Source organism: Saccopteryx bilineata, chromosome 5 (genome assembly GCF_036850765.1).
Source record: "Saccopteryx bilineata isolate mSacBil1 chromosome 5, mSacBil1_pri_phased_curated, whole genome shotgun sequence".
Lineage (NCBI taxonomy): Eukaryota > Metazoa > Chordata > Mammalia > Chiroptera > Emballonuridae > Saccopteryx > Saccopteryx bilineata.
Genome location: NC_089494.1, coordinates 5979185 through 6003769, shown reverse-complemented (window position 1 = coordinate 6003769; position 24585 = coordinate 5979185). Strand labels below are relative to the sequence as shown.

At 54.8% G+C, this 24585-nt stretch overlaps 1 protein-coding gene and 1 long non-coding RNA gene across 3 annotated transcripts in view; one reads left to right on the top strand and one right to left on the bottom strand.

The window, feature by feature from the left end:
- SAG (S-antigen visual arrestin) overlaps positions 1 to 19826 on the top strand; it is a 31793-nt gene extending 11967 nt beyond the window's left edge. For both annotated transcript variants that reach the window (XM_066281076.1, XM_066281075.1), the window contains exons 7-16: positions 1621 to 1697; positions 2628 to 2763; positions 3970 to 4054; positions 6294 to 6366; positions 9256 to 9393; positions 12676 to 12753; positions 14289 to 14312; positions 16199 to 16254; positions 19158 to 19173; positions 19573 to 19826. In XM_066281076.1, the coding sequence (XP_066137173.1) occupies positions 1621 to 1697; positions 2628 to 2763; positions 3970 to 4054; positions 6294 to 6366; positions 9256 to 9393; positions 12676 to 12753; positions 14289 to 14312; positions 16199 to 16254; positions 19158 to 19173; positions 19573 to 19681 (792 nt within the window). In that variant the 3' untranslated portion in view covers positions 19682 to 19826. The remainder of the gene's footprint in view (positions 1 to 1620; positions 1698 to 2627; positions 2764 to 3969; positions 4055 to 6293; positions 6367 to 9255; positions 9394 to 12675; positions 12754 to 14288; positions 14313 to 16198; positions 16255 to 19157; positions 19174 to 19572) is intronic.
- LOC136338576 (uncharacterized) lies at positions 16563 to 19151 on the bottom strand. Its single transcript, XR_010731977.1, has 2 exons — positions 18724 to 19151; positions 16563 to 18509 (listed from the first exon to the last, which is right to left on the bottom strand). It is a non-coding gene; the product is annotated as an uncharacterized lncRNA (long non-coding RNA).
- Positions 19827 to 24585: the final 4759 nt, after the last annotated feature.

The following is a 24585-nucleotide window of genomic DNA, read 5'->3' as shown; positions in this document are numbered from 1 at the left end:
AGAGGAGACACTGTTCCCTCCAAGGGCATGGCCTTCCGGGCGGAGGGATCACTGTGCGCACCGTGGGTCCGGCACCGAGGCAATGATAGTCTGAGTGCTGGAGCGGGAGGAGCCGGGTGGAGGGGTGGGAGCAGGTCAGGGAGTGTGTGTGTGGGAGTAGCCAGATCCGGAGGGGCCTGGGGCTTCCTCTGAGTGAGGTGGGAGCCGCCAGGGGGCTCGGAACAGTCGGTCCTGACCTATTTTTACAAAGGATCGAGCTGGCCACTGAGCATGAGCTCCCAGTGGACAGAGAAGCAGAGGGACTGAGCCCGTGCGGGAGGGGAGTGACCGTGGTGGACCAGGGACTCTAAGTGAGGAAGGAGGGCAGTGGCCAGGAGGACAGGATGGAAGGTTCTGGGGCCCAGGGTTGACTGGCTGAAGAGTCACTGGCCCCCTGGGACTCATGGGGAAGGGAGCGAAAATATGCCAGGTGAGTAGCAGGTCTCTCTGTGAGTTATGCAAGGGGACAGTGACAGGCAGTCCTGCCTCCACATTAGAGGTTTGTGAAACGAGGGTAAGGGGTCAGCAGTAGCGTTTGAGAAAAGTGGAATGGAAGGAAGAGAGAGAGTGGGAGGCCTCAGAGTGCCTCCCACACAGCAGAGCTCAGGATTGCGTGGGAGTTGTTTCACACGCTGCTGTCTGTTCACTGGGCCACAGTGTAAACTTCTCACTGTGGGCGGTGAGACCTTTGAAAGTCACAGGTGCAGCCTGACCAGGCAGTGGCACAGTGGATGGAGCGTCGGACTGGGATGCAGAGAACCCAGGTTCGAGACCCCGAGGTCACCAGCATGAGCGCGGGCTCATCTGGTTTGAACAAAGCTCACCAGCTTGGACCCAAGGTCGCTGGCTCGAGCAAGGGTCACTCGGTCTGCTGTAGCCCCACGGTCAAGGCACATATGAGAAAGCAATCAATGAACAACTAAGGTGTCGCAATGAAAAACTGATGATTGATGCTTCTCATCTCTCTCCGTTCCTGTCTGTCTGTCCCTATCTATTCCTCTCTCTGATTCTCTCTCTGTCTCTGTGAAAAAAAAAAAAAAAAGTCACCGGTGCAGAAAATGGGTGTGGACAGCCGAGGTGAACGAAGACAAGGTCACTACGTCGAAGTGGGAGACGTTGAGCTAGCCAACAAAGTGCCACCTTTGTTCCATCTGGGAGGCAGAGCTCAGTATGGGCTGAGGCCTGAGAGGCCAGGGAGGGGCGTCTGCATGCCTGGGGGCTCGGGCCGCACAGTGGAGGCGACCTTGGAGCAGGGGATCGGAGAATACACTGGAGTTTGTCAAATACGGAAGGAGGGAGGGAAAGAGAAGCAGGACGCATTTCAGAAGCAGGCAGCACTGTGCCCAGGGTAGACTGGCGAAGGGCATCACCACCGCGGGCGGGCGAGGGGACCGGAGGTGAGGGGTCGCATGGCTACGCAAGCCGGGGTGCTGGTGGGTAACGACGTTTTAATGGTGACTCCTGGAAAAGGTAAGGCTGAGTCAGAAAGAGACGGTGTCAGGTAACACCCCTACCTGCTGCATGACCCGTCCCAGGACGGGAAGTGCTGATGGTGGTCTTGTCTGCTCTCTGTCCCTGCAGTGCTGTGGGGTTGACTTCGAGGTCAAAGCATTTGCCACAGACAGCAAGGAAGACGAGGAGGACAAAATTCCCAAGAAGTAAGAGAGTGGTTGTGGGACTGAGTGAGGGGCCCAGGTGGGGGTGATAAGAAAGCACCCCTCATCTTGTGTCTGTGGCTGAACTGTCCCCAGGGGGCCTGTGTGTCGAGCATAATAGGGCCTCCCCAGCCCAGAGTAGTCGGGATGACCTCCACACAGGGACTGGGGGGAGAGGCAGGCAATGGCTGATCATTTGGGGGAAAAATCCAAAAGAGAATGACGGGAGTTAGCAACCTCAAGGGCTCATATCAGTCCCTGAAAACCTCCAGATTTCTTCTTTCTTCAGTTTTCTTCTTTTGTCATTTGTTTATTTTGGTAAGAGACACATAACAAGAAGCTTACTATTTTGCCTATTTTCTAGTGTACAATTCAGTGGCATTAGGTACATTCACTGTGTTGTGTAAGCAGAGGTGCATACAAAACATCTCATCACCCCAAACAGAAACCCTCCGCCCGTCGAAATGTACCTCACGTCCCGCCGATCCTCCAGGCCTGGCCTTTCACTGTTGTCTTGTACCTGAACACGGGTCCCACCTGTGCCCCCAACACTCCTCCTCACACTCAGCACACACCGATCAAAGCCACAGTAATCGGTAGCAGCGGTGGTGTGTGCGTCTGAAGCACGCCCCATGCAGCACACGGCAGTCCCACATCAGCCTCCCCGCAGAGTGGGCACCCAGGGTCCTAGCTGGGGGTGAGAGTGAGCCCCAGGAGAGCTGGCAGCCCCATGCCCCCCAGCTGGTAAGATCACGGAGAAAGGCCTGGGAATGGGGTCCTGAGTCCCCTCCTCCAGACCAAGGGCCCGTCTCTCTTTGGGTTCATCCCGGGTCATTTGTTGGGTCCCCACGTGAGTGTGGGAGAGAGACCTGGGGCGAGTCCTGGAGAGGCCTGGACTGTAACTGCGGGCTGTCTGTGCCTTTCCGTCCACAGGAGTACTGTGCGTTTACTGATCCGTAAGGTACAGCATGCACCGTCTAAGATGGGTCCCCAGCCCCAGGCTGAGGCCACCTGGCAGTTCTTCATGTCTGACAAGCCGCTGCACCTTGCAGTCTCCCTGAGCAAAGAGGTAACTCACAGGTGTTGCTGTGTTCCGCGTGGGAGCAGGCCTGGGGGACGGGCTCCGCCCCAGTACCCTAACTGCTGTGGGGGTGTTTCTGGGGACAGTTTAAGCACCAACGGCTGAGAACAATTGGCTCTTTTTTCATCATCTGAAACTAGTAAAGGTGACCTTTCGAATAGGGTCACACTGACTTGCTTTCCACTCCTTGTCAGTCCTCACCAACAGGCAGGGGGTGGGGAGTTTCCCATACCCTGACCCCACTCCGCCTGTGCCCCTCTCTGCCCTGCGGGCCTCGTTACTAGAGTGATACCCATAGGTGTGGTATAAAACCGTTGACTTCCCTGGGAAATTGAAGTTTCACTGTGACCATGAGGGGGTAGCGGTGACACAGTGCATGTCATCTGTGAGATGTGTCCCAGCAGACAGAGGTGGAGAACCACTGGCTGAGGCTGTCCCTGCTCCTCTGGTCACCAAGGGTTGTGTACACATGTCAAAGAGCCTAAATACTGTGTGTATGTGGGTGTGTGCCTGCATATGCATGTGTGCGCCTGTATGTGCAGGTATGTATGCCTGTGTATGTGGGTGTGTGCCTACTTACGCATGTGTGCATGTGTATGCATGTTTGTGCCTATGTGTGCAGGTATGTATGCCTGTGTGTGCATATATGCATGTATGTGCCTGTGTGTGCACCTGTGTGTGCCTGCATGTGCATGTATGCATGGTGTTGTGTGTGTGTATGCATGTGTGTGTTTGTGGTGTGCATGTGTGCCCATGCACGCATGTGTGCACGGGTGTGTAAGGTGCACCCACCAGAGCCCAGGGTACAAGGGCACCACTGTTGACGAGAGCTCAGCCCTGGCTTCCCCACGGGTTGTCTTTTGTTTCACTGGCTTTTGTCCCCACTAACCGTATGGTCCCACTTGAGACCCCGTGCTAACTCTGTGGTGACTCCAGGACTGGGCATTGCAGTCAGGGGCTCCCTTGCTCTGCTCCGCATGAGTCACCGTCACTCCTCGGCCTCCCACAGACAGGGCAGGACGTGTTCCGGACCCCCCCTTGGGGAGACACGTGGCTGTCACTGTCTCTTTCTGGAAATGCGGAACCCGGCACTTTTATCTAGTAGAAGGATCTGGATGAGTCTAGGGAGCCACAAGATTCAAGACACCACCACATTCTGCTCCCTCTTTCTAATCCACCTGCCAACTTTTTCAGATCTATTACCATGGGGAACCCATTCCTGTGACCGTGACTGTGACCAACAACACAGAGAAGACAGTGAAGAAGATTAAAGCATTAGGTAGGACCTTGTGCGCAAAGCTGGAGGGTGGAGTCTTCCTAGAATTTCCCAACCTGGTCCTGTTTCCTGGGAGTCTCTCCTCTGGTCGGGCCAGGCCCTCCCGGGTGCTGGGAAACACCTGTTTGTCTCTGTTGTTGTGGACGGCAGGACCTTAGGGGAAGAAAAGCCCTTCCATGTCGTCTCATACAACCTCATGCCCAGGCTTCGGGCTGGGGACAACATCCTGACAGGTGACACCAGGTCTGGGGCAGCCATAACAGGCATGTTCCCCCGGGGTCAGGGACAAGCTGTGGTGAGAGGTCAGTGCCGTGCAGCAGGAAAGCGCGCGCCTGAGAACTCGGGCGTCCCTGTGGGCTCTGCCGCAGTGTCCCCTCCGAGTCCCACCGGCCCCCACAGCAGGGGCTCTGGTCTGCCTGCCTGGTTTGTGAGGTGCTGAGGGTCAGTCGCACGCAGAGGTGCTCTGTAAACGGTAAAGCGCTGCTGTCACTGGTCCTGGTGGGTCCCCACCAGGAGATGGTGGAGCTTCCCGAGTACCACGTGCTGCTGCTCCACTTCCTCCGCTCAGAGGGCGTCATGCAGGGGTGGTCTGATCTCATGGTCTCGTATGGGCCACGTGAAAATGACACGAGAGAATGACCGCAGAGGGATACCTCCAAGTTCGCATCTAACTCAAACGCTGGACAACGAAGACAGCGTTAAACTTAGTGCGTTGGGGAGACCAACCATCCCAGGTTGCCCAGGACTTCCGGGGCTAAAACAGGGCCGGTCCCAGACAAACTAGGGTGGTTGGTCACCCTCAGGGTCTTACTGTCTTCTCTCCCCATGTGTCCATCATAGACAAGGTTCAGGAATTTGGATGCACGCATGCTAAAGATTTCTAGGTTATTCCTGAGGCTAACACGAATGCTTTGCTTTATGTTGGTTTGGGCAACTTTGCTTTATGTTGGTTTGGTTCATGTGCCTTTAAGTCCTTATAGGACTGGGTTTATTTATTTAGCATGAGATAGATAGTGTTCAACACAGTGTTCCATGAAGCAGCAGAATTGTGAAAGTATCATTTGATACTTCGCTTTAAAATTATTTCTCAAGGCCCTGGCTGGTTGGCTCAGTGACAGAGCATCGGCCTGGCATGTAGGAGTCCCAGGTTCGATTCCCGGCCAGGGCACACAGGAGAGGCGCCCATCTGCTTCTCCACCCCTCCCCCTCTCCTTCCTCTCTGTCTCTCTTTTCCCCTCCTGCAGCCAAGGCTCCATTGGAGCAAGGTTGGCCCCGGGCACTGGGGATGGCTCAGAATGGCTCTGGTTGCAACAGAGCGGCACCCCAGATGGGCAGAGCATTGCCCCCTGGTGGGCATGCCGGGTGGATCCTGGTCGGGCACATGCGGGAGTCTGTCTGACTGCCTCCCGTTTCCAACTTTAGAAAAATACAAAAAAAAAATAATAATAAATAAAATAAAATTATTTCTCAGAGTTTTATGAACCCTAACAACAACATCATTAATTTCTGAAAGCGGCTGTTGAATTTTCTGCAGGATGACGTTAATAGCTTTCTATAGGCTGGGCTCTGTGCTGAGTGCTTCAAACAAATTGTTTCTTTTTATCCTCAAATTTGATTTTAATGGAGGTTTAAAATTATCTTTTTAAAAAAGCATCGCATTAGTGATATGAGTTAGATGGCATTATCACCCCCCTTTCGCTGATGGGCAGATTGACACTGAGAGGAGCTAAGTAACTCACAGCTGAACTCTGAGCCCAAGTCGTCTGGCTCCAGAGCCCACCCTCCTGTCCGCCCTGTGCGCCCACAAACCCATCCTGTGCGGCCTCCAGATGGTTTCTGGGTTGGCTCCTCGGAAGGAGAGGCTCGTTTGTTAGACAGAGAATTCTGGAAAGGACAGGTTGGAGGAAGAGAGCAGTGGTGAGTTCCGGGATGCTGGGTGATTGTGTGCCTTGAGGGGACACCCAGGGACATACCAGCGGCTTAGCAGAGAGGAGGGGCCTCCCAGGAGGTGCCGTTTGAAGAGACCTGCTCACAGGTAGGAGTTGTCACCTAGGAGCAGGTTCCTGGTGAACAGACGTGTCCTCGGGAATCCCAGCCGTTGAGGTGTGTGAGCCGAGAAAGCCATGCCTAACAAGCGTTAGAGAGGCAAGACCGACCGTGTCCCCAGAGTCAGGGCGGCACTGGACACTTACGTGGTGGGCCCCGTGTGAATCGATCGCCCTCCTCTGTCCTCCCTCTGCAGTGGAACAAGTGGCCAATGTGGTTCTCTACTCAAGTGACTATTACGTCAAGCCGGTGGCCGTGGAGGAAGCACAGTGAGTAACTGTTGGGTTTCTACTTCCTGGGCGGCCCGGGCTTCTCTGTCCAGTTCCCCTTTTGTTCATCTTCACAGGGGAAGCAAGTGCTCAGCCAGCTCCCAGCCATTCCCGGCCTTCCCCTTTCTCACTTTGAGGGCTGCAGAGAAGCTTAGCATCTCCATTCCGTCCTCCTTCCCAGGAGTTCCGCGGGAGCCAGGAAGCGGGACGTGATGGAGAGGAGGGTTGTGAGGGTGGAAAGGTCACAGTGGGAACAGTGGGACCTTCTGTGTGTCCTCGGAACACATCGCTAGCAACTTGATTCCATTCCTACCCCCAGTCCCCCAGCAGATAACCAAGTGATCTAGCAGCCCAGGGAGCGGCTTCCTATCTTTTGATTTCCTCAATATGAAAATCTCATACCGATGACAGCCGGATTAGCATAGCATGCTGCGTCAATTCTCAGCTCATGGTCACAGTGATGTTTCTCCCTTTATTAGGATCAAGACCAAATGAGAACCCTGAGATGGCTTCTTTTGGGGGGAGGGAGAGACCTGCCCAGATTTGCTTTGTGCTAGGCAGGCAGACAGGGTCCTCAATCACATCAACTTCTGGGGATTAGCACCCCACCCCCTGCAGAGACGGCATGTTCTAAGCACCGATGTATGCAGAAAATATCACCATGGCTAGAGGAAGAGGGTGACGAGGAAGGGCGAACTGATTCGGCAAGATAATATTATCAAATATTTAGGCCCTGGCCGGTTGACTCAGCGGTAGAGTGTTGGCCTGGCTGTGGAAGTCCTGGGTTCGATTCCCAGTCAGAGCACGCAGAAGAAGCATCCATCTGCTTCTCCACCCTTCCCCTTCTCCTTCCTCTCTATCTCTCTCTGCTCCTCCTGCAACCAAGGCTCCATTGAAGCAAAGTTGGCCCGGGCACTGAGGATGGCTCCATGGCCTCCACCTCAGGTGCTAGAATGGCTCCTGTTGCAACAGAGTAATGCCCCACAGAGCATCGCCCCCTGGTGGGCATGCTGGGTGGATCCCGGTCGGGCACATGCAGGAGTCTGTCTCTCTGCCTCCCCGCTTCTTACTCTGGAAAAATACAAAAAAAAAAAAAAAAGATAATATCAAATATTGAAAAGGCCCTTTGAGATAAACTGTTGCCCAGAGCAGAGCCCGGAGGGGCACCTGCCTCCACAGGGCCAAGCCCAGGGTGTCTCTAGTGGCGTCCTTGCTCACCATGTGCCCTGGCAGTCTTCCTGGCTCGCCCTTTGGCATAGGTTCAGTCACCAGTGATGGGAGAGAACGGTCCTGGGCTGAGCTTCCCCTAACATGGCCCCTGAACAAGTCCTCTGAAAGCTCTCGGGTACATTTTGGACCAAATGATTCCCAGGAAACTGGGAACCAGTCTAGCGCCCCACCACCACCACCACCAAGGGGGCGGGGAGACCGGAAGCTGAGCAGAATCATGCCAGAGGGTCTCAGACCTGAAGCCACTCAGAGGGCTGCGGAGCAAGGCTGTGGTCCTTGAACCCTGGGCCCCCTGGGCTCGGGTGGGTGGGCCTCCACCAATCCAGGTCAGACCTGTCTCCTGAGCTGCTGCCCACCACCCAGTTCCAGAGCCTGAGGGCCCGGGAAGGCTTTGCTGGCTGCAGGAAAAGCTGTTCCCCTTCCTGTTGCTGCCCCTTTTACAATATAATTTCTGCTTTTGTCGTTCTGCTGCCCAAACCAAACCTGTTGAGAGAGGTCCCCCGGGGGCCCAGCTGGGAGGTGTGGGCCATCCTGTGCTCCAGCAGAACCCTGCAAGGAGCAGGCCCAGCAGCCTCCCGTACACACCGCAGGTGGGAGAAGGCACAGCTGCCTGAGACTGCCTGGGGGCTCAAGTAGGGCAGCCCTCGCAGGGGCCGGTGTTCAGACTCCTAGTCTGTCTCACATCAGGCTAAGGGAAGGGGTGAGGTGGCTCCCAGGCGGTGTCCCGCCCTCTTCTGGTGGGGACAGGGATGGAGGGTGTGCAGGCAGCATGGATGCAGGGCTACGGGCTCTCCTGGGCTCGGTGGTCAGAGAGAAAGTGCAGCTGCGTGCCCGGCCTGCCTCCCTGATTGCAAACTGGAGATCCTGAGAGCACCTACTCGGCCACAGGGTTGGCAGGGATGGGGCGCGAGGCCGCCCTGCCTGCCGACTCAGCATCGCCTGGTGTCAGTGGGTGGATGAGGGGCAGAGCCAACCCTCCAGCCTCCGACACTGAGCTGCTCAGTGAACCGGGGCCACTGGCCTGGAGAAGCCACACTGTGGTGGCCCCAGCTCCATCCCAGGTCCATCCTTGGGCACCGGTCCCCTGCGTCTGTCCGATGCTGGGAAACCCCCACCCAGCTGAGGATGGAGAAGGTCTGGAGGTGTGAGCTGCTCTGAACCCGACCAGGACAGTCTGTACTGTGATAGACCACACAGCCGAGGAACCAGAGTCCGGAGGAACTGCCTTGCCCCTTCTCAGTAACCCCTTCCGGGGGCACGGATTTTGGCGACAGGTGCCTTGCAGCCTGGGCTTGTTGCTGGCACTGGCCAGAGGATCGTGCGGCCAACTAAATGGTTCACAGTCTCCCTGGCCCTTGGGCCAGTTGGTTTCACTTAACCCCACAAAACATTCTAGAAATCCAGCGATTAGAGCAGGCCGAGGGAGTGAGGAAGTGTCGCAATGTTGCCGGCAGCCTGTTCTGCGATGTCGGCAATACTCTTCTGCTCCTCGTCCGGCAGATGTGTGGGCACCTGAACCACCTTCCCAATGAGTCGCAGGGGACTTGGATCCTGGCACATGCTTGATGGCGGGGGGGGGGGGGGGGACAGGGACCCATGGCGGCGTTATGGCCATAAGAGCAGTTAGCCAAAGCTCCTCTCTGGTTTTTCCTCCTGCAGAGAAAAAGTGCCGCCCAACAGCTCTCTGACCACGACTCTGACACTGGTGCCCTTGCTGGCCAACAACCGTGAGCGGAGGGGCATCGCCCTGGACGGGAAGATCAAGCACGAGGACACGAACCTTGCCTCCAGCACCATGTGAGTGAGTGCCCCTGGCTCAGGAGAGGAGCTGCTGGACGCAGCGCACAGTGGCACTGGTCTGTCCCCCCTTCTGCTCTCACCGCTGGGGCTCAGGGGCCAGACCCCGCACCCTCCCCTGGAGTGACGTGACAGGGACAGCTGGTGGCTCTGGAGAGGGCCTTGTGCCTAACGCAGCCCCCCTGCTTGCTCCTGGCCTCTGGCAAGTTACTCCGAGAACCTCAGTTTTCCCGGCTGTAAAGTGCGGGTGCCAACAGCTCCTTCTCACGGAGCGATTATAAGGATTGTGGGGACAACCTGTGTCAAGTGTGGTGGGAGGTGAACAGTGGGGGGACAGAAAGCGGGACCGAGGAGCCAAGGATTTTCTGCGGGTGCTTGGCCGAGTGGGCGTGTTAGGTTCTCAAGCACATCGGTGGTGCTCTGCGGGAGAAGCTGAGGGAGGCGGGTCCCCAGGGTCAGCTGACTCCAGGGCGTAGTGCTCACGGCACCAGGCATGGCTGCCGGCATCAGCAGTAACGTTTTCTGCTTTATGGAGTATTTTACAAACCTGTGTCTCCACACTTGTGTGAGGAAGGTGAATTTATTCTCATTTGATGGATAAAGATATTGAAGTGCAGCCAGAATAAGAGGCTTGTCCAAGGTGATCTGGCCAGTTAATGGTAAAGTCCACTCCTAACCCGAGCTCTGGTTTCACCCCCAACTTCAGGACTGCCTTCCAGGGGCCTGGAAAGTGGCAAGCGCAGCAGAACCCAGATTAACCAATGTGTGTGTGTGTGTGTGTGTGTGTGTGTGTGTGTGTGTGTGTGTGAGAGAGAGAGAGAGAGAGAGAGAGAGACACCCACCCACCCCAGGAAGGTGGCGAGGACAAATGCCTGCAGGAGGTTCTCAGGCATGAGACGAAGCACCTCTCTCCCAGCTCCTTGGCTCCATTCTGTTCAAGGTAGAGAGTCAGTCCCAGCAGAGCATGGGGGCTCAGGCTGCCCCCCCACCCCCTTTGGAGCACTCTCTCTTCACCAAGTGCTTGGCCATGTCGCACCATTTCAGGTAAAGGCATTTTGCCCGCTCCAGGGAGCTCTGGGCACCAATGAGCTGATAAAGTATGTGGCAGGGCACTGTGACCCTGGAAGCAATGTCCAAGGTGTCCCCCCTGCAGAAAGCTCCCTGGGCTGGGTGTCTTCTCCGGGCCCAGAGCCCCCCACCGCCCCCCAACACCCTTTCAGACCTCTCAGCAGAGCCCTGCCCGGCCCGGCCTCGGGCCTCCGGCCTCCAGTTCCTCGGCTCTGTGGTCTATCACCCTTCACATCGTCTGAACTACTTCATAATTTGTGTATACCTCAATCTTTCTTATTCATTTTTATTTATTGATTAATTCTTTTTAGAGAGCAAGGAAGGGAGAAAGAGAGCGAGAGAGAAACATTGATTTGTTGTTCCACCCATTCATACATTCATTGGTTAATTCTTTTTTTTTTTTTTTTTTTTAAAAAAAGCTGGAAACGGGGAGAGACAGTCAGACAGACTCCCGCATGCGCCCGACCGGGATCCACGCGGCACGCCCACCAGGGGCAACGCTCTGCCCACCAGGGGGCAATGCTCTGCCCCTCCGGGGCATTGCTCTGTCACGACCAGAGCCACTCCAGTGCCTGGGGCAGAGGCCAAGGAGCCATCCCCAGCGCCCGGGCCATCTCCGCTCCAATGGAGCCTTGGCTGTGGGAGGGGAAGAGAGAGACAGAGAGGAAGGAGGGAGGGGGGGTTGAGAAGCAAATGGGCGCCTCTCCTATGTACCCTGGCCTGGAATCGAACCCGGGTCCCCCGCACGCCAGGCCGACGCTCCACCGCTGAGCCAACCGGCCAGGGCCCATTGGTTGATTCTTGTGTGTGCTCTGACCAGGGGTCAACCTTGGCATATCGATTGGGATGATGCTCTACCCTTCTACCTCCATTCTTGTTACTAGACATCCTGAAGTACTTCTGTTGTTGTTATCACACGGGATAATAGTAATCGGTGTTAAACTGCCCAGCCTGGGGCCTGCCTGATGGTAGGAACTCAGTGCCCGTTGTGGCACCTGGAATGAAGTTTCCATTGAGGTCAGTTAGACCCACTGTGCTCTTTGGGGCACATGTGATGGCTTCACACGCCATATGCATTCACTTCAACACGATGCTGGGCGCTGGGGACGCCGAGAGGGACCCCAGAGGAGGGAGACCCATGCTGCCTTGCTGGTGCCTGGGAGGCTTCACAAAGGGACCTTGAGATCTTGGTGGGCAAAGGAGGAGAAAGAGGGCATTTAGGAGCAGGTTTTTATTTTTATTTTATTTATTTATTTTTTGTATTTTTCTGAAGTTGGAAATGGGGAGGCAGTCAGACTCCTGCATGCGCCCTACCAGGATCCACCCGGCATGCCCACCAGGGGGTGATGCTCTGCCCATCTGGGGCGCCGCTCTGTTGCAACCAGAGCCACTCTAGCACCTGAGGCAGAGGCCATGGAGCCATCCTCAGTGCCCGGGCCAACTTTGCTCCAATGGAGTCTTAGCTGCGGGAGGGGAAGAGAGAGACAGAGAGGAAGGAGAGGGGGAGGGGTGGAGAAGCAGATGGGCACTTCTCCTGTGTGCCCTGGCCGGAAATTGAACCTGGGACTCCTGCATGCCAGGCCGATGCTCTACTACTGAGCCAACTGGCCAGGGCCAGGAGCAGGTTTTTATTTGACAACGCTGGTACCTGGGGGACACAGGTACCTGAGGCACAGCAAGGTACGAGGTGGCAAAGGAGACAATGACCAGCTCACAGATGACCTGCTTGGCCGTATTCGGGCTTGACCCTGAGAGGTCTCTCTGGCTGCAGAGCGGCAGAGAGCTCAGAGAGGGGTCCTGGCACAGGGGAAGTGAGTTACAGCGGTGACCCGGGCTGGGAAAGCCTGTGGAGGACGCAGTGGCCAGCCAGGCATGGCAGGTGGGACCGCGGGAGGCGCCGAGGAGGCCAGGTTCCTGGCTGATGAGCAGGTGGACAAGCACCCACAGAGGCCGAGCTGGGAGACCCAGGAAACACACCCTGTCCCTGACCCTCCAGACGGGAAACGCCAAACTACAAGCGGGAGAGCAGGCCCTGCGCTGCGTATGGAAAGTTCTAGGGCTTGGACAGCTGGCTGCGTTCACCGGTCCCTTGAGGAGACAGCCCGCGATGGCGTGCTTGCGTGGAGACGGGGGGGGGGGGGGGGGGCTGGTTCACCAGGCCCTCACTTCCCGCTGCTCCCTGCATCCCTCCGCTTGTCCTTTCTGTTTGCACAGCATCAAGGAGGGCATAGACCGGACCGTGCTGGGGATCCTGGTGTCTTACCAGATCAAGGTGCAGCTCACGGTGTCAGGGTGAGTGTCCAGGTCCTGCTGCTGTCCACCCTGTCTTGGCCTTTGGCTGAATTGCTTCCTTCCTGAACGATGGGGGACAGAAACGCAGGAAGGACCGTAAATTGTACCAGTGGCGGAGCAGGGTTTTGGAGAGATTCTCTGGGGCTTAGTTTCATTGTTCTGTCTGATAGAATAGCACGTGGGATGAGGCAGGAAGGCAGACGGTGAAGTCTGTGCACTGTCGGCCCACTTGGCAAGTGTGGCTGTGCCTGGGCTCACGTGGCGGAAGCTGACATGCAGATGAAGACAAGCGGTTCGGTGTTGTGTCGAACTGCAGAACAGATCAGGGCCGGCCAGCCGGCATGGGAACTCTCAGAGACCAAGGAGGGACCCATCCCCAAAGGGGAGACCTTTCCTTCCCTTCCCAATGTGTGATCACGGGATTTGGGAGTCTTCTTTTCACATACGAGAGCACTGCCATCTCAGCGTTCTGAGGAAATGGTTCTCTATTGTTTTATGAAATCAATTTTCTTCCAGTTTTAAAACCTCTTCAAAAGGGGAAAATCTGAATTCCTATTTTCCTTTTCAAATCCCCATTTCCGTTTTCAAATTCCATTGCCCATGGCTCTGGCCTCTCACCCCGATGAGCCACGGATAGTTCAGCCATCAAAGGCAAGTCCGGGTGTATACACATTCCTTCCGTAATTCTGAGTAGAGAAAGAGTTGCCCAAATTTTGGTTGGGGCAAACAAAAAAAGTATATAGTTCTAGGTTGGTTTTTGTAAATTTCATTAATAGTGTTTATATTTGTTTTTTTCCAAAGTGTACAATGTTTGTCTTTCATTTCCTCAAAGAGAATGTAGAGGAGAGTTTTTCTGAGCTGTTGGAGATAAGTGAGTTATAGGTATTTCACAGTGATCTCTGTGGCCAGTAGAGAAACTCTGGCCTATGGTTTTATTCGCAAACCTAAGTGACGCCTTTTTTTTTTTTTTTGTATTTTTCTGAACCTGGAAACGGGGAGAGACAGACAGACTCCCGCATGCGCCTGATATATATATATATATCTGGCACGCCCACCAGGGGGCGACGCTCTGCCCACCAGGGGGCAATGCTCTGCCACTCTAGTGCCTGAGGCAGAGGCCAAGGAGCCATCCCCAGCGCCCGGGCCATCTTTGCTCCAATGGAGCCTTGGCTGCGGGAGGGGAAGAGAGAGACAGAGAGGAAGGAGAGGCGGAGGGGTGGAGAAGCAGATGGGCGCCTCTCCTGTGTGCCCTGGCTGGGAATCGAACCAGGGACTTCTGCACGCCAGGCCGACGCTCTACCACTGAGCCAACCGACCAGGGCTCTAAGTGACTCCTTGTGTTAAGTAGTCCACTTGCGAGAGAGATGACGCCACAAGGGGAGAGGGATGGCGGAGCTGACAAGTAAGGGACACAGAGGTCCTGGGAGGCTGTGAGCGGGGCGGTGCAGGGACGCGTCCACCTCTGAATGATGGGAGAGAAGGCCACGCTGTTGTCGCGGGCGGTCACCACAGCCCTGTCTGCTTTTGTTTCCTAGCTTCCTGGGAGAGCTCACCTCCAGGTAAGCCTCCTCGCCTCATTCTCCGCTTGATTCCCAGGACATCGAAAGAACAAACCTAGGGTCCCAATAGTAACACGGAGACCTGGCTTCCTGGCACTCATGCTCAGAGCCATTGTGCAGTGATGCCCACTGCCTTTCCGGAGCATCATGCAAACCTTGCAAAGAGGTGTGAGGCTGGGGACGTTTCTTTGAGACCAAAGCTGGGCCTACACCTGGACACGGACACCCACAAGATGCACACATGCACGCATACATTCACGCATGCACAGGAAACCAGCATGCCAATTTGTGTCTGTGTTTGTTAAAATATACCCGACATGAAGTTTACCATTTTAACCACTTGAAAGCGTACGGTTCAGTGGCATCAGGTGTATTCTCAGTGTTGTGTAATTGTCACCACCGTCGAGCTCCTGCCCATGTTTACCAGGCTCCACAAAGACCCTGTACCCAGCGAGCACTCGCTCCCACCCCCCTCTCCCTAGTCCCTGGCAGCCGCTATCTGTCTTCTATTCTGTGCTGTTCTGGACGCTTCGTATACGCGGAGTTAGACAGTATTTGTCCTCTAGTGCCTGTCTTTTTTGGCCCAGCATACTGTTTTCAAGGTCCATCCATGCTGTAACGTGTGACACACTGCTACGTTCCCTTTTATGGCTGAATAATGTGCACTGCGTGGGGAGACCACATTTTGTTGATCCCCTCATCTGTGGATGGGCCACATTCTAGTTGTTTCCACCCTTTGGCCACTATGAGTCGTGACAGCCACCTTTCCCATCGTGCACAGAGAGGTGGGTGTCAGCTCACAGACTCCTTCACCCCAGCTCTCACCATCTCCTTCCCGCACACGGAACCCGGGTAGCCCTCATCTCCTGGACCCTGTCTGTACATCTGTGCTGGCATCTGATGACAATGGCCTTGCAAACTGCTGCTTTGACCAAAGTGTAACTGCGAGGTGGGAGGTGGTGGATCTTAGGTGAAGCGAGGAACACACACATACAAACATACACCACCACCTCCATCACCATCGCCATCGCCATCATCATCACCATCACCACCACCACCACCACCACCACCATCACTGCCACCACCATTACCACCCCAACATCACCACCACCATCACCATCACCACCATCACCATCACCACTACCACCACCATCACCACCCAAAAATCACTACCACCATCACCACCACCATCATCACCATCACCACTACCACCACCATCACCACCCAAACATCACTACCACCATCACCACCACCATCACCACCACCACCATTACTACCATCATCACCATCACCACCACCACCACCACCACCACCATCACCACCCCAACATCACCATCACCATCACCACCACCACCGTCACCGTCACCATCACCATCACCACCTCCACCACCCCATTCCATTCTCCCTTTGTTCAGATTTCCCTCCTGATTTCCTTCCTGACTCCTCACCTTCCTTCTCTTTGTGTAAATTCCAAGTCTCCCCTGAGCCCTTTAGCTTCTGGAATTTGGTGGACTCTATTCCTCTCTATCCTGCTCTCTCCCGAGACAGTGTCTCTGGTTCCCAATGCACCAACCTTCCATAGAGTTAACACATAAAAATTGTGTACATTTTTGAAAAGGATGTATTTTAATACTACCCTCTGTCCACCTGTCCTCTGCCACAATATGTCACTGAAGCTAATAACCGGGAGGAAAGGAACCTAAAAATACTAGCTGCCTCAGCCATGCGTAAGTGAAGTTTCTGGACCCCTGGCCAGGGGACACATTTAAAATTCCTTCTTGACCACTTCCTCTTTTCTGGTTGGTTTCCCTCTGAACCTCAGTGACTCCTGTGCAATTTGTAACCGTCTGTGTGTTCTCACCGATCTGCATTCTCCTTTCCCGTAGCGAAGTGGCCACTGAGGTGCCGTTCCGCCTCATGCACCCGCAGCCCGAGGACGCAGGTCAGTGCTGCCAGCCCTGGCTTTCTCTACCCCTTCCTGCTGGCACCTTGATTGTGCATTTGCTGCTAGTCTTTCCCAACCGCACCTGTGAGCCTCGGCGTGGCCATGTCATCCTCGGTGCCTGGGCAGGCCCCAGAGGGTGCTCACCTACTCAGTTGTGAGCCGGGCGCTTGTCCACCCTCAGCGAGTGCATGGAGGACATAGCAGCCCTGGGCTAGGGCATGGGCTGTCTCGTTAAGTTTTAGGAGGAATGATTTAAAAGGAGAGTTTCTCCTGTGAACAGACCTAGATTTAGATTTATTTATTTATTTATTTATTTATTTTAGCAAGAGAGAGAGAGGGGACAGATAGGGACAGGCAGACAGGAAGGGAGAGAGATGAGAAGCATCAACTTGTGGCGGCATCTTAGTTGTTCATTGATTACTTTCTTATATGTGCCTTGACCGAGGAACTCCAGCCGAGCCAGTGACCCCTTACTCAAGCCAGCGACCTTGGGCTCAAGCCAGCGACCTTTGGGCTCAAGCCAGCTACCATGGGGTCATGTCTATGATCCCACGCTCAAGCCAGTGACCCTGGGGTTTCAAACCTGGGTCCTCAGCGTCCCAAGTTGTCGCTCTATCCACTACACCACCGCCTAGTTAGGCAGACCCAGGTTTAGATTTAGGGAAAGTTTAGGGAAAGATAAATTTGAGAGACTGCAGCTTTTGCATTTCATTTGGAAACATCAGAAGGCCGTTAGAAGATGAGCATTTTTGACAGTGGAGATGGGGACGAGACAGGAAATAGGAGAAAAGAGCGCCAGGCTGGGGTTCGGACACCGTGGCTCCTTTGAACTGTCAATCCACTGGCTCTCGTATGGACATTAAAGGTAAATAAGCAATGGCCGTGCGTGTGTCTCTGGGTGTTCCAAAAACTGCTGCCCTGTGCGTCACTGGTGAATTGTGTGGTATGCACATTAGAGTTCAACAGGGCTCTTTTAAAAAAAGATTAATGTTGCAGCAAAAACAATCCAGGTGCCATTTTGGAAATTCCAAGGAAAATCTCCACTGTGTGTCAAGAGGTGAAGTTGTCAGCAGAGGGAAATGTACCTGGGTGAACACGAGCTCTTGTGGTTATGGTCATAGAGGATATTTTATGTAAACAAGCAGGGCTGCTTTTTCTCCTTATACTTTATGTCTAGCTTTTATAGATGGATAACGAAATGGCATTTGAACAGTAGGATGGGCCCCCAGATTCATTTGGGCATGTCTCAAAAATATTTTGTCTCCATGTGTCTTTTCCAAATAGTTTGGATTCAAATGTTCGGTAATCTTTGCCAAAACCTTCCCCTGGGAGAAGAATACAGTCTCGCCATGTTTATTTTATTCATTTATGCTTGTGTCATTAAAATACTATTTTTGAACTATGTGAGATTGAGATGCATTCTGGTCTCTTTCAAGGACATTTCAAAGGCTATTTCTAAACTATGTCCTGAGGAGATGTCACAGTTTCCGCGAGATTGTTTTTGTTTTGCAACCGGGAGTGGACTTTATGAGTGAACTGGGGGCAGAGGGTGGGGGGTGGCATTATCCCTTTTCTGGGTGTGACAAGTCCATGTTCCAATCATTCTGGCCTCACATCACACACATCTCACATCCAAACTCAACAATGATCTTTTGTGCTGTGAGATTTCAGGGAGAAAGGACAGGTCATCCCCATGGCTCCGAAATTCTGATTTCCAGGGTTTGTGAGTCACCCAGTTTTGTCCACAGATGCGCTTTCGCGTCTCACCTGCCGAGGTCTGGGCTCCCAGGCCTGGATGGTGGACCTCAAGCAGAGGAAACATTGTGGCCGAGGAGCTCTGCCAGGGCGGGGGGCCAAGGAATTTGTATGTCGTGAGTGTGGTAGAAACTCTACAGAGCTTTTATTGTCCTCCCTCAAGAGCATCCACGTGGACTGGTTGGATTCTCTTGGAGGCTGATGGTCTCGGTTAGTCTAATTTTACACTGAGCCGAGCGCCCTGGGGGTCCGGGAGACTGCTTGCCCAGGGGGCGTTCTGATGAGTCAGCTCCTCCTCGGGGTTCCGGTGGTGAGCAGCCCACACAGATACTTCCCTCCCAGGGCGGCTTCCAGGTGGGCACCAGAGACCACGGCGGTGGCTGCCCTCAGCTGCACAGTGCTCTCGGGGAACCGTCTGGAGTTGTTTAGCTCATCCCTTAGCTCTCCCTGGCTCACCACCGAGGGTTGCACCAGCACTTCACTAGGGAGGCGGAAAGCTGAAAAAGAACAAAAAAACCCACCCCCACTCACATTATATAATAGCAGTGAACTGGGGCTACAAAACATACGTGAGACTATAATCCAACAAAATAAATAAAGATCAGCGTGTTAACAGAGCAGCAGAACCCTGAGGGGCCATAGGTGGTTCTCCAGCTCTAGTGCCCACCCCAGCCGCTGGGGGTGCTGGTGAGCACAACTGCAAGCACTCACCCCTCGGGAGCCGGCAGAGAAGGTTTGAAGTAGGCAAGGCTGGATCCTGGCAGCACCTCGGGACTCTGGTCTAGACGGGGCCCAAGGGACACAAAGAGAGAGATGCTTGGAAAGAGAAGTGTGACATCGGAGGGAGTCAGGCTAAACCGGGAAAGGGTCCTGCAGGTGAGGCTGTGGCTTGTTCCTCGTGAGCAGGTGAAGGTTGTGGCATTTTATAAAGGAAGCAGTGGTTAAAAAATGCAGGGAGAAGGGCTCCTCGAGCAGGGGAAGGCAATGAAGCAGGAATTCCGTGCCATTATGGTGAAATGCGTATAGCTAGCCCTTTCATCCCTCTGACTATCAGTCACTGAACGAGGAAGACACGGTCCAGGGGCAGCTGTTTTACGGAATTGATGCTAACCTCTTTCTCTCTCTCTCTTTCATTCCACGCACAGCCACGGGAAAGGAAAGGTGAGCCCCGCCCTGCCTCCCCGGTGTCCTGTGACTTCCTTGGGTCACTTTATACACACCCCATGCTCTTGACATGGGTTGGGATGCTGGTTTTCCTTTCGGTTCCCAGTACTGAGGCACACGCACACACGTGCATGCGCGCATGCGCACATGCGCCGGGGGCAGGCGCACTCTAATACGCTGGGTATGTACGTCTGCCCTGTGCGTGCTCTCTCTCTGTTAAAGAGATTTCCCGTGACCCACTCTGAGGAGGGAGGCGTGGTCCTGTGTTCCATCACGCAGGAACCCTCCGACGGTTCCTGCGTCGCAAAAGGAAGATCTAGGATCTCGTTTGGCTCGAGATTTCCTTGCAGGCTTGAGAGTGTGCCGTGATCAAATTTGCTCTTTGTTTAATTTCAGTTTACAGGATGAAAATTTGGTTTTTGAGGATTTTGCTCGCCAAAATCTGAAAGACTCAGGAGACCCTGAGGAAGGGAAGAAGGACCAGGAGGCGGCCATGGATGAATGAAGAGGCCTCCGCTGAGGACCCGCTGAGGACCCGGCCCTGGGATATTAGCAGCACAATGAGCAAAGCTCCACAGTTGACCCTTTAGTTATGCTAAATACCAAAGTGTGAGTCTCTGCACCAAAATAAAATTCTTCTGTCCTGCTGGGTCGTGAGTCAGGCTGGCTTGCTGGGGAAGCCGAGTGACATCACCGATGGGGAAGCTGCAGCCTTTAGGGTCCCTGAGTGTGGGGTGAGGGAGGGCAGCATCTAGAAGGGAGGCCAGCTTTCCACGCAGCGGCTCAGCACTGGCCCTCCAAGTGAGGCCAGCTCAAACCGATGTGTTCACTCTTGGGGCCTGGTGTGTCCCGGGCTTTTTCCTGGGGTCCCGTGTAAGCCATTATCCTGGAAATATAGGAGAGGGGGTCAGTGTTTCTGAAGGCCTGACCAATCCTCGCTCCAGAACCACGAAAGAGCCTTCTGAGATCAACTGGACAGAGGACAAATGTGGACCAAACACACATCCTCACCAGTTCAGCACTGGGGCCGAGTCCCTGTTTGAGCTCTGGGTTGTTGGTTAGTTTCTATCGAATGCAAGCAACGAAATCAGCCCCGGCTCGTTGAAGGTGGGAGAAGGAACGCGTTGGAAGGGCCTCGGAGGGTTCAAAGATCCCGGTTAAAGGAAGACACTGAGCTGCCACGCCTGGGCTGGGCAGAAGTTGGGGAGGCTGCCGCCCAGGGTCCCCGCCATTTACCTAGAGCGGGGGCTCAGCACCAGAGGCTCCTGGTCTTGGTCAGGTGAAGCCATGCTCTGTGGCCAACAATGGCAGAGCCCAGCCCTAAGAGCCGGCTGTCCCAGAAGAGAGACTGTGAGCCCGATGGGCTTCTTGGTTAGCGTCTTCACAGAGATTGGGCTTGGAAGGGGCGGAGGAGAGGGGGTCTGTGTCAGGGCGGAAGGAGGAGCTGCAGGGGAGGAGGGATAACGGAGGTGATGCCAGCGCCCTGTCCTCCTCAGAGTTCCCTTCCCTGTCCATGCTACACACCACCTGGGGGCCTGCCACCGAGGCAGAGGGACCACACAGCTCTCCTGGTGGCCTGGAGGGGCTTGGGTGATGGGTAGGCTCTGGTCCATGCTCCGAGGGGCAGGATACAGGATTCGGAGACTTCTGCACAGTTGAGCCCACTCACAGGAGGTTGGAGGGTGAATGAGAGGGGTTGTGTGAGGGGCGGACACTTGGAGTCAGATCTCCAGTGCCAAGAGCAGTGGCTGGGGGCTGGACAGCAGTGTGGGCTCCATGCACACGAAGGCACCCCCAGCTGGGGTCGTTCTGCAGGATGTTTAGCTGGTCTGTGTCCTGGGGACTGGGATTTAGACCAGAGGCTCCACTTGGGCACGTTGTACAGGAGTCCGCATACACAAAGCAAGGTTTGGACTGGTGTTGGGTTTAAGGCATTCTAATATGGACAGGGATGAATGTTCACCTCCAGAGGAATAATAACAACGACACCACAGGCAGAAGACTGGGCCTTTGGCCTGTGACTTTGCAGAGTCGGACACAATTTCTTTTTCATTTTTCCCTCCGGTGCTAAGGGAACAAACAGCATATGAGGCTTCCAGCGCCCACCCCTCACTGGGTGTGCTCAGGAAAGGGATGATCAGGGCCACGTGCTCCTCCGGGGATCTGAGCCCTTCCCCCTCCCCCACCCATGAGGCTCAGAAGCCAGCTGTTGTGGGCTCCTGCTGGAGATCCTGGGCAAGCCAGCAACCTGGGAGTCTGCCTGGCAGTGCCCGGTGAGAGCACCAGCCTGCTGGTTCCTGCATTGCCTGACTGCAGGACATCCTGAGTCAGGGTGGACGCTAATAGGCCTGACCTTTGGAACTGCGTGGGTGGGAGAGCTGCAGAGAGGAGCTGGCAGGCCAGTCCCCAGAGACCAGAGGTCAGAACAGCCCTTGCCCTCCCGGTTATTTGGGTACCAAAATGTCTGACTTGCGGATTTCCAGGTGCTGGCTAGCTTAGGGCTGGCAGTGGGCCACCCTGGAAGGGCGTGGGGTGGGAGCAGGAAGCCAGCGCCGGTCAGCCCGAATGGGATGTGGGGCTTGGCTGTGGCGGGGCCTGCACACGCATGGCACTGCGGCCGCTGCCATGCTCCCTGGCGGCAGGAAGCAGGATGTCCGTATGGAGGTCGGATGTGTGGCCCAGGGTTTTCCAGGTGGGTACTGTGGAAGAAACAGGGCACCAAGGGGTTGAGGGGCTGCCTGGAGAATGGTGGCTGAGAACTTGGGTAACAGTGTTCTGCAGCCAGAACCACAGGGCTGGAGAAGTAGGGACCCCGCTGTGGATGGAGCACCCGCCTCACGCCAGGCACTTCCCCGTATTCCATCTAAACATCCCCACGATGCTGTGAGTTGGCACTGTCATTCCACTTGCTGGATGAGGAAACTGCAGTTCAGAGAGATTATGTACCTTACCCGAGGTCACCCAGCTAGTGAGAGCTAGAGTCAAGATTTGAACTCTGGATTCCCTGAGTCTAGAACCAGACCTTTGCTTACCTTCTGATGCTGGACGAGTAGATGAGAGTTGGGAGGGTCGGGGGGTGGGGCGATTAGCATTTATGATTCAACAATGGCTGCCCTTACGTCCCTTTGTAAATTAAAAACATTTTGAGATAGTTGTAGACTTGGTTGTCCCCCAAGGGTGAGATCCTGCAAAACTACAGTATGCTACCCCAACCAGGACGTTGACGTGGGTACGACCCACCCGTCTTTCATTTCCCGTTTGAGTCGCACTGTCGTGCGTGTGTATTTTGTTCTCTGCAGTTCCGCCCCAGGTGTAGTGAACGTCTTTCCAGAGCGTCTGTTTCCCCACTCCTGCAACCTTTTTCACTGGTCTCCTCCCCATCTATGGTCACAGCCCTAATGGTTTAGTTTACTGATCCTTGTGGGTGGGGTAGGCGGGGAGCTGGGCACATTTGGAAATGTATGGGGGTGGTTCGGGTTGCCACCATGCCCGGGGGGGGGCAGGGAAACTATCGGTCACACACTGTGGAGACATGTCCTCCTGCCCATGTCATTCCTCACCCTCGTCCAGAAGAGACTCAGATTCCCTCGCCCCCTTCTCAAGTGCACTGTTTTTCTTCTCTCACAGGAAGCGGCTCTTTCTGACAGGAGGTGCGCCTCTGTGTGGACAGGTCGAGAAGATAGATTAGGTTACGTAGGAAGTGTGTTATTACTGCCACCTTGATATGCCCTTAAGGTGGGGTAAAATCAGGGAGCAGCAGGTTGTTACAGATGATTCACAGCATGAGTCACGCCATAAAGCGGCAGGGCACTGCCCGGCATGGCACACGGCACGGCACACGGCACGGCACACGGCAGGGCACTGCCCAGCACGGCACACGGCACGGCCCGGCATGGCACACGGCACTGCACGGCACACGGCAGGGCACTGCCCAGCATGGCACACAGCACGGCACTGCACGGCACACGGCAGGGCACTGCCCGGCACGGCACACAGCACGGCACTGCACGGCACATGGCAGGGCACTGCCCAGCACGGCACACGGCACGGCCCGGCATGGCACACGGCACTGCACGGCACACGGCAGGGCACTGCCCAGCATGGCACACAGCACGGCACTGCACGGCACATGGCAGGGCACTGCCCGGCAGGGCACGGGAGAGAATGTGCCCTTACAGGCCTGCCTCTTCGGGGGAGGTCTCCGAGGGAACAGCGCTCTGCTCCCACCGCAGACAGGCCGGCCTCTTCGCGCATCAGAGAAGTATCCCAAGGGGACATGTCGCTGATTTAAGAACGTACCTCTTACCAAGTCTAATAAACTTTTTTTTTTTTTTTTTGTATTTTTCTGAAGTTGGAAACGGGGAGGCAGTCAGACAGACTCCGGCATGCGCCTGACCGGGATCCACCGGCATGCCCACCAGGGGGCGATGCTCTGCCCATCTGGGGTGTTGCTCTGCTGCAACCAGAGCCATTCTAGCACCTGAGGCAGAGGCCTCAGCGCCGGGACCAACTTTGCTCCAATGGAGCCTGGGCTGTGGGAGGGGAAGAGAAAGACAGAGAGGAAGGAGAGGGGGAGGGGTGGAGGAGCAGATGGGCGCTTCTCCTGTGTGCCCTGGCCGGGAATCGAACCTGGGACTCCTGCACGCCAGGCCGACGCTCTACCACTGAGCCAACCGGCCAGGGCTAATAAGCTTTTAAATCGTTTTAGGTTTTCAGAAAAGTTGCCATGTAGTCCAACGAGTTGCCCTACACCGCATTCCTCCTATTATTCCCATCTCTTTTAAAATTATTGATTGATTTTTAGAGAGAGAGAAACATTGATTTGATGTTCTACTTATTTATGCATTCATTGATTGATTCTGGTATGTGCCCTGACGGGGGATTGAATCCGCAACCTGGGCTTATCAGGACGACACTCTTAACAAGCTGAGCTACCCCACCAGGGCCCTATTGTTAACATCTTACATTAGGAGGCTACATTTGCCACACTTAATGAATCAATATTGATATATTATTATTAAACTAAAGCCCACTCTCTGCTTAGATTTCCTTAGTTTTCCTCTTCGGCCCTGTTTCTGTTCCAGCATCCCATATGACATTTAGTTGTCATGTCTCCTTAGGTTCCTCTTGGCTGTGACAATATCTAGGACTTTTTCATAATGGCAAATCTACGCCCCGGTATTTACCTCCCAGCTCTGACTTGCATTCAAGTTTATTCCCGTGGCTTTTTGCCGCTAAAATGATGGGTTCTAGAAGCCAGATGTCCCCCGAACTTCTGACAGCATACTGAGGCTCTCAAACTCGGTTTGTTCAAAACAAGGTTCATCTGCTCTAGGCTTGCTGTGCTCAGTGGGCGTCACCTCCCTGCAAGCCCCGTATCTGGGAGGCATCCCAGCTAGTCCTGCTCCC